General features: G+C 35.4%; 1 protein-coding gene across 1 annotated transcript; it reads right to left on the reverse strand.

The window, feature by feature from the left end:
- Positions 1 to 3,772: 3,772 nt before the first annotated feature.
- On the reverse strand, positions 3,773 to 6,835 carry LOC144343730 (CD209 antigen-like protein C). The gene is made up of 5 exons (XM_078006145.2): positions 6,638 to 6,835; positions 6,432 to 6,544; positions 5,500 to 5,639; positions 5,248 to 5,265; positions 3,773 to 4,643 (listed from the first exon to the last, which is right to left on the reverse strand). Exons 1-5 carry the CDS (start codon positions 6,833 to 6,835, stop codon positions 4,399 to 4,401), a joined length of 714 nt encoding a protein of 237 aa, XP_077862271.1. The 3' UTR covers positions 3,773 to 4,398.
- Positions 6,836 to 9,970: the final 3,135 nt, after the last annotated feature.

The raw sequence follows: 9,970 nt of genomic DNA on the forward strand, positions 1-9,970 counted from the left end.
TCGCGTTCACCCCACGTTCACGCAATTTATATTTATTTTTCAAAAAATTTCCATCGGAATCGCAACAGACTGGAAGCAAGCCTAGGGAAAACCTTGAAAATATCATATAAATTATATTGTGTTCATTTTAAAGAAAATATAAATATCATAGTTTACGTGACATACGTGTATTTGGTTGAAATCAATGACCTTCCATCGACCCAATAGAATTGTCCCTCGTCGTCTAAATCGTGTAAACCAATCCAACAATCTTCAGTGGTAAAATGTTCAAGGAAAACCTTTGTAAAAAATACTGAGACTAAATTTAAAGCGGTAATAGCTGTGATTTTAAAGATGTGTTGTTTTATATATTCAAGTATAGTTGACCAAATCTTAACGAAATATTATTTGACAGCACACAATGCTAATATCACATAAAATATGATGTGATGCAATGTGAAAACTAAAGGTCGAATAATCGGCATTGTGTTGAAATCTGGTACGTATAGTGTGAACCGTAGACAATTATGACGCACAAAGCACACTTTTATGGAAGGGAAATGATGCATAAAATCATCAGAGAAAGTGCTCAGCGTATTTGACATTTGCCGAGACCACAGCCTAAGCTGTTATCTTGTACCGTAACCCCCAAGGTTTCCTGAACAAAATTGGATTTTAAAAAAAATGGCGCCCTCTTTAGACCGGGACCATCTTTCTTTTTATTTGCAAGTGATTTAATGTGCAAGGTCGGTATAGAGCGTATATGCTGTGCTTTCTGTGTTTACATTTAAGAAATGGCCGTTACAAATTGACAGTGATTAGGCAGAGAATGTTTTATTGGAAATAAATATCGCAGAAAAAAGGTCGATTGCTTTAAGAATGTCTAATAAACATAAGCATGTCTACGTATTTATTCCATACGGTTATGTATGGTCGCTCGGTTTATTAAAATTATTCAGATTTTTACATAGCAGTTTTAAGATTAATATGAAAAGAGCTTTATCAAGTATTACTGTGTTAGTTTAAGATACGGAAACAATATAAAGATGGAAATATAACTATCACGTTGGCGTACATGAGTTTACCACCCAAAGTGTTGATTGATTAACATGATGCACGGGGTACAAGATATCTCACCTGGACTTCCTCGCTATCTATAACCGCTAGTATTCCACCCATAGCTACACACTCATCCCTAGAACTGTACCATGTTCTGTTCGCTTCTGCCTGGTCAACCCAGAAACACCTGTCATCAAATTCGAACCATCCATAACTACATTTTTGGGTTGAAACTAAAAAAAAGAGATTAAGCAAAATCTGTCAGTTTCTATCACCTTTACATACTCAGATTATGCTATGCGATTTACGGACGATAATGAATTAATATCAATATTTGCAATTATTTTTTTGGAATATTCGAAAACAATAACCCAGAGTGCATTATGCTCTTTTTAAACATAGCTTACATAATTTAAAACAAGGGTACTGCCCAATCACATTAATGCATTACACTGACACACTGGTGTAATGTCACTGCGCATTTCTTCAAATCAACAAAATAGAAAAAACATTTATTGATTTACGATAAATCATACTTCAGTATGTATACAAACATGCAATTGAAAAACAAATTGTTACACTGTTTATTAAAATTATACCTTATCTATATTGCGCACAGGGAGGATAACTCATATCATATAATACAGGTGGTTGACAATGTACGTATGAATGTACGTTAGCCAGTCATACGTAGTAATAACAGGAGCAGAATATAATATATATATATATAATATATATATATATATATATAACATTGCATCGAATGTATTTGAATGGTTAGCTCCCCTAGTAAAAGATCAGTAGTTCTAATATATACTGAGTTCACAGTGGTAAAACGTCTTCGTGTTTTGAACCCTGCCATCAACTCCTACCCACCTATAGCAAAGCACGAAAACAACAGAGTGATTCGAAAGTCAAGTAGCCTCAGCCCGAACATGTTTCCCAGAGACGCTAACTCAGACGCAGTTGTGGATAACACTTCGTGTGCACTGCTTCCTCCGAGGTAGCACGGTATATAAAACGGGGCGTTTCTTCGCTAGAGGTCACTGCGATGGTTCGTTTGCTCGGGCATTCCACTTTGTTTATCAAACCTGGTGACAGAACATAAATAATGTAACAAAAGGTGCACGGTACTGTATTCTAAATCATGTTTTTGTTTTATTCTGATATTTTCTTTTTTTTTGCGCAATTATTCAAGGTCGAAGGAAACAAATCTGCGTTCGTGTACTTACACAATAGATAAAATTAGCGATGAGAAAATCCAAAAGTATGTTTATCTGTGTTCTTGAACCTAATATATAGATTTTAGATTACACTTTTATAATTGTTTAAAACATCACTGAAAAAATGTACGTTACTTTTGTACTATTTGTTTGTAAATAATAATATTTTTACAAGAATGCTTTCTAAAGTGTCTTCACTAGACACACATTTTGTACAGTGTTTATGATTACGATACGTCCTAACTGGACACATGAAGTGTTTACTATCGCAACACTTTGAAAATTGTCTTCACGCAAAACAATATTGAAAAGTGCTTGTAACATACACACGTTTGTGTTTCCACTGATAAGTATGGTACGTAGTTTAATGTCCTTTTCAGTTTCCTAAGGTATAAAATGATAGTGTTCTTCATCCACTTTTATTATATATTATTCTTTGCATGTAATTGATGTCAGGTCCAATCAATTACGTAATTATTGCCCCTGTCAATAACGTTCGGAAACGGGACACCACATTTATACTATTCTGCCATCGAAGTATTGTTTCTAACGTGTAGGTAAAAAAACAATCGGATTTCGTGATATCTTTCATACTTTACTTAAGTGGTTCAACATTTTTAGAAACGCCAGAAGTACAATATTCCTTAATATTAAGGAAATGCGTGAAGACATACATTTCAAAACATATTTTGTATACAGAAAGATTTAAGAGATAATAATAAGTTGTATACATTATTTGAATATTTTATCTTGATAAAAACGTGATGTGATTATATTGTTTTACTGTCGATAGAATACGCAGATTTATCTATGATTGCACTAGAATAAACATATGACGACACGCATATGACGAATAGGACGACAAACAAACTAGAATTCATCACTCTCACCTATTACAGAATGTTTTGGAGTTCGCAGTAATTATTGATTAATTATTAATTCTTCGAATTGAGCATTGAGATCCCGATTAAAATACAAAGCTGTTGGAAGCCCCTGTATAATAAAACATAGAGATGACGGAAAATAAACAAGATTCCTATGCTATTAGTGATGTTTATTATGTGCCTAGTTCAAATAACCATTTTATTACTGGCACAGTCACTGTTGATGATATTGAGTAATACACTTGTGTTGCTTATGACCATTCATAGTGCTAATACAACCACATCGCAGGTAGGAAAGACAACTCGTTTATGGTACGATGCAGATGATTTTTTAAATTGATTGGAGGTATCGAAGAAGTCACCGGCGATAATTAGTGCAAGTCGCGCCAAGGTCTAACCATATACTTGTGATTTCCATTAGAAGAGAGCATTGAATTGTTGGAAAATCAATGTTTATCAGAACAAATGTCGCACATGCGCAGCGCGACCAACACCGCTCTTTAACATATCACTACCGTTGTTTTGTTGAAGCAAGTAGATTGACCTATAAAGCTTCCCCAAGAATGAGGCTGCTATGGCACTTCCATCGAGGGGAATGAAAATGAACTCACACCATGATTCTTTGTTTTCGTTATTATCATATCATTTTTATATCATATTTTCTCATCGATAAGTAATATATTTTTACTATGGGAACAATTACATATCATTATGAAGCTTGTAAGCAAAATCAAAGGTAGTTTATGAAAATGTTCTTAAAGTGAATCTTAGTTTGTTTACATAGAGAGAAAAGGCGTAAACTTGCCGATCGACTTGCGTGGCGATATTCACGGTTTACACATAAGGTTGTTAAATTATCAGATCCCCCCGACAAGAAGTATTTCAAAAATGTTTTTGCATTTTTCTCTGCAGTTTTTCTCTAATAAAATATTTCAATAATTTATGCTTCTATTAATTAGTTCGAATACACTTGATATACCTTAACTATGTGTTATGTACGAACCACTTATTGCCATGAAGTTAAATAAAATCACCATTCAAGGGCAGCGAAAATGAGATAGATTAATACATTTCCAGTGATTCCATTATTGTCTATACGTTGGCATGGGATATCCGTATATTTTAATACTGGTTTTAACGTCCCCTACCCACCCACACACAATGACTAATTCTTCACAATTGTATTCACTATTTGTACCGATAAACTTAAATAACACACACTAAGATACTGCGACCCTGTAATGTCGTTAGAATCACGTGCTTGTGCTACCAATTCCTAAATTAACATTGTCCGGGACAGTTACTTTTTCCGTCGTGGAAGACTCATTTTCGAATCTGGATGCAGCACCTCCGCTTGATGACCAAGTTCGGGTGGGGGAAGCCGAACTCCCATCTAAGATTCGCATGTAAATAAGGACAAGGTAAATCAACACAGCCAGTAGAAGTAGACAGATGAGAGTACCGATGATAATACCAATTACGTCACCAGTACTCAAACCTGAAAAGAACAATGTGACGGGATTTAAGTGCATAGGTAATTATTAGAGAGTGTTTGAACTTTGTTTCATCAAGGCTTACATTATTGTTAAAGGTTATGAAAATTCTGTATCCCCATCGCCTGGCCTAGGTGCTCATTTTGAACGCAGAATACACAGTGATCAAACTTTATCGCATGAATGAATGAAACATTATTTATAAGACGGGTTTTGTCATAGTGTTGATATTCATATTTGAATATACTGCTACCGGAAATATATTATTCTACCCACATTAGCAGAACAAATACAAAGTTGTGTTAAAGATAAACAACTAGCATTGGAATAAACTGTTTTGCAACTGCACTTCGTTGGGGAAATAATTGATGTCAATATTTCTTGTCACCTATGTATATATATATGTTGTACAATGCCACTGGAAACATACTTAAATTAATATTGTATCGTGCTACTCGGAGGTTGTCAATTAGATCATTGTCTAAGAATTACTTAACGTCAAAATTATTTTATATAAATGAATAGTATTGTAAAAATCTAGTCAAATATAATTTAAAATAGTGTTAAATTAAAACCCGACGCCCATTTCAGAAGCAACATCCTACTTACCGTCCTCTGTCATTGGTTCTGTATGAGAATAAAAAAAAGATTAAATAGTAGTTATTTATGTCCGCCGTTAGTCTCAAATACTAGTGACAAGCCTCAATCGTAATTAATTTTATTTTCATCGAGACAATCGCGTTCACTTTAAACAGTTACTCGTAAAATTGACAGAAGAGGAAACATTTTCATATTTTTCATTGTTCCCCTGTTGCATTATTTATCTACCATAATTTATTTATCAATCTAGTATTCACCTACCCATTGCTTTTTGGCACATGAACCCGTCAGTAAAGTCGAGGTCTTCACAGTTCTTGTCATTCCATCCCCCATCTTTTTGCATCTCAACGCAGTCATTGTTATTAGTTTCCTGCTCGTTAGGCTCGCCTGGTAACCAATTTCTATAACAGTGTATGCATTTAATGTACAATGTTGCCATAAGTAGCGATATCATACACTATTCGCATATACCATATAATCATACAAGCAAACATAGTTTCTAATGTGGGTTGTTTGACTATTGTAATGAAAAAAAATGCATGAATAACGTTACGGATAAAGACATTCTGTTTTTTCGGGTGTGGTGGGGTGGGAGCTGAAAACTGATTTTGACAGCACAATTCTGAAATATATTAAGAATAATATATCTGTTCATCTATTCACCCATCCATCAATCAATTCATCTATACATTCATTCGCCCATCCATTCATTCATCAATCCATACATCAACCCATCCATAATTCTTGCATGATTTTCCTCATCCTTTCAATCAATCAATCGATCCATCCGTCTCAACATCCATCCACCCATCCATCCATCAATCAATAAAACAATCAATAAATACATGCATTCATAATTATGACATGATTTCACTCATTTCCACTCATGTAACCATCCAACGATCCATCCATACGTCACGGTCCACTCTGTCATACATGCAATCATTCATCTATCTATACATGCGCTTTTATTTCATTTAATTTTAATCATGGCAAAAGGACGGTTAAAAGGTTCGTAAAAAAATCGCCCATCACTTATTTTAGATGTTCTACTAAAAACGAAAGCAATCGACAGCTTAATCGTTTTAGAAGATGTGTATCTGAACAGAAATACCATGCACAGGTATGTTCATTCACCCTTCTTTCCTCTATTCATGCATCCATTGTTAGATGACATAGAAGTATAAACTTACGTATAGCCTGTTGAAGTCAGAGTATTCCCGTCGACCCAATAGAATTCACCTTCACTGTCTAAATCATGTAAACCAAACCAGCATCTTTCTTTTGTGAATTGATACAGAAAATCCTATGGACGGATAATATAACATGCAATGTTGATGTGTATGACGCTTACGTTGACAAGACACTATCGAAAAACCGTGATAACGCTCTTTCTTACCTGAACCTCTTGGCTCTCAATAATTGCCAATGTGCCACCCGCACGATTACAGGCATCTCTGCCATCATACCACGTTCTCGGCGCAGCATTGTTTTCTATCCAAAAACACCTGCCAGCAAACGGCAACCACCCTTCTGAACATTGGGTTGAAACTTTGAAAGGAAAAAGTTGTTGAATATCAAAGATGTTGAATAACATGGTCCATGGCAATTTGTTTACGGACGTTTGCGGCATCAAGGCATATTAGAGGATGACCCTCACGGAGTCTACTGTCAATGTTTTGCGAGTGAGCTTGCAGTTATACCGAGTGTTGTTTACCTTATTATTTGTTTTTCAAATTTAATAATTCAAAAACTAATTTTGCATCTTGTTAACCATACTGACAGTAAATATATGTAAATCACTGATCTAATTAATTCAGACAAATCCTCTTCAACACGTTTCAGACTGTTGCTTGATTGGTTACTTTCTGACGACGAATGGGGAACTCTGATCCCAATTTGAAATAAAGGACCGTCACATGTTTGTTTTGTCTGAATGTAGTACACGTCAGGGTTATATCGATTTTACAGGTACAATGCCAGCTAGATTATTGAGACTTAATCATGACCGTATACTTATCACATGCAGAAATAGGCCTACTAACTATATTATGTAAACACACTAATTACGAGAATGACCTTCAAGAAAATGGCAAATGCCGAAATATACTATCGTCTAGCAAGATGTACATCTGCAGTGGACTTTGTTCACCTCAATGTTCTTCGTTATAAACAATAACAGAAATGGCGAAATCTGAGCTTTCAGTAGTAAAACAAAGCGTTCATTTACTACACGAGCACCACTGTTCATATTTACAAATGATCGATGACACATTCAACGTGTTATTTTGGTATGTAACCGAAAATTCAGATGCACGAAGCATATAATTTTATATGGTAATGATTAATAAAGTTCAACTACGTACCTAAACCTAAGTATGTTAAAAAGAAGAGAAAGCACGTGTAGAAATATTTCATGATGTCTTCATCAGTGAATATCGCCGGAGAGGCTTAAATAATAGTTTCCAACGCTCTTCGTGTGTTGTTGTCGTTCTAACTCAAGTACGCAGGCGTTAGGAGGCGTAGACCCTACACTAATATATCAGTCAGTCATGTATATTTACACACCTTGTTGATTTAGATCGTTGTCATTCAGCAAAATCACTCAGTTCACATTTTGAAGGACGATGATGAATAGTTCTTGTGACTCCAAATACACCCATGTATCACGGTGACACCGGGAGAGGAGACTATATCAGTTTGTTGTTAGCAGAATGTGAGACTGGCGAGATGGATAATATTAAGCATTTCCACTATGCTCAACAACTGTTAGCGGGGGGGGGGGTAGTAGTGTATTTTGACACCTAAGCCATGATGATTGGACTATGCGACAGGGCTGCGTGACCATCGTCCCATTGTTATGATACTGTATCAGATTACTGCGCTATTCCGACGGCAATGAAGGTCGGCTGAACGGCTCAGACGAACACAATTAATCTTTTTTTGGCAATGGTGTTAGCGTCTGTCAAGCCACTGTTTTGATATTTGCTATTATTTTGATACTCGCGAAAATTAAAACTAATATTCTCATGTGGCTTAACAGGTGTCCCTTTTTAGTATGCGGTTTGCTACCCTGGGAAGTAAGTTCGGATTTTATGTTGCGTGGTGTCGAGATACCAAGGTCATTGCTGTGGACGCATTGCTTTTTCATATTGTTTAACACTGATATTCATAACGTAATGTTTTAGCAGCAATCAGCTAACAATATGGGTACGCAATTACACAATACCCGGAAAACACGTGAAAAAACACGTGGTTACATACTGTAACAGTTTTTCACCATAATACAAAGACATATTTCGTCATTTTGTACACTTATGTTATTTTTTTTCAAATAAATACTGTCCAGGGTCATTGGAAATTAAAAATGGGATATTGAGACTGTAGAGAATGTCTGGAAACATTTTTTTTATATAAACTGCTATATTAATGCATTTAATATTTCAAGGCGAGGTTCGATGATTCCGATGTATTGTCGAATGTCCCTGATTGGGTTAACGCACTATGGAGGGCCGAACACTGGTATTCACTTGTTTATCTTCAACTATTGAAGTTATATCACGACGCGCTTCTTATGTTGCATATGTTTGCACAGCTATTGAGATATCAGCCCTAGTATGAATTCGTAAGTTGCATTACTACCGCAGACATATTACTGGAACCTTTCCATTATTGGATCAACCGAGAACGCTTGTAGACTGTAGCGACTGGATGACGCCCGCAAATTGCAGCAAATTAACACTTAGAGGTCGCTACCCATAACACGACATTGTCAATGGCGAATTGAATACAGGATTCAGAACTGTATATATTTAGATAATGAGAACTGGATTTGCTCTACTGTTTAAAAATATAAGTCATCAAATCAGTTGCAATTAGCGAATCAATTCATTTCCAGTGCTGCTGGTCTAGCGCCTAGTCGAAGAGTTCCCGGTGAAATTGCCAACGCAACTTAACGCCTATACCAAAAAGAACAGACTTTACTTCCACAATGAATGTAAATTCCAAGGCAAGACAATATAAATTGGTAAATAGGTTAGCCATCACCTGTGAATTTCAGTGATTGATGACATGATGACATTGATGACATCCACGAACAGTCTCAACTAATTTCGAACAAATAGATATAAAGAGTGTATGACTATATTCATAATTTTGAAGTTTTATTTTCAATAGCCACATATAACCACCGTGACTCGACAGACACATGCCAGAAATGTATCGATGTTTGTTGCTGCGATCCAACACCACAAATAAGTCTCCTTATGGAATCAAAACAGGATTTCCATGTTTTATTGCGATTTTATGAACGTATTCAACAGTGTAAACAATCCGTTAATAATTCGCTAGGGAATGTCTTGTTGAGATGGTTCGAGACATGCCCAGTTGGACAATGTACTGATTTGCTACTGATGAATAAATTATTTGATATAAAATGCACTAACCCAATCACTGTTACTTTATTTTGTACGTGTACCCGATAACGATTAAATTATCTTCGTTTACGTTATTAAGTTGGTCAATGTGATATTTATTTAATTTTTTAATTTTCGCACAATGTAGGTTGTGTTTTCGTGTACAGATGCACATTCAGCAAACGAATTAGTTTCACGTAGAACAAACAAAAGTCGAACCTCAAATAAATGGCCTAATATTATTATAAAGACATTGTATTGTTAGGGAAAATATTTTTATTTCATTCAGTGAAACAATCAACCAAAACAGTGAGAAA

This window comes from Saccoglossus kowalevskii, chromosome 21 (assembly GCF_978046115.1).
Source record: "Saccoglossus kowalevskii chromosome 21, keSacKowa6.1, whole genome shotgun sequence".
Taxonomy (NCBI): Eukaryota; Metazoa; Hemichordata; class Enteropneusta; family Harrimaniidae; genus Saccoglossus; species Saccoglossus kowalevskii.

Bases quoted from the DNA above. Each gene is read 5' to 3' on its own strand.
- LOC144343730 (XM_078006145.2), bottom strand. From the start codon at position 6,835: ATGTTATTCAACATCTTTGATATTCAACAACTTTTTCCTTTCAAAGTT. The intron at 6,545-6,637 runs GTAAGAAAGAGC...ATCCGTCCATAG, and splicing joins TTGAGAGCCAAGAGGTTCAG to GATTTTCTGTATCAATTCAC. The intron at 5,640-6,431 runs GTAAGTTTATAC...ACACTGTTATAG, and splicing joins CTGACTTCAACAGGCTATAC to AAATTGGTTACCAGGCGAGC.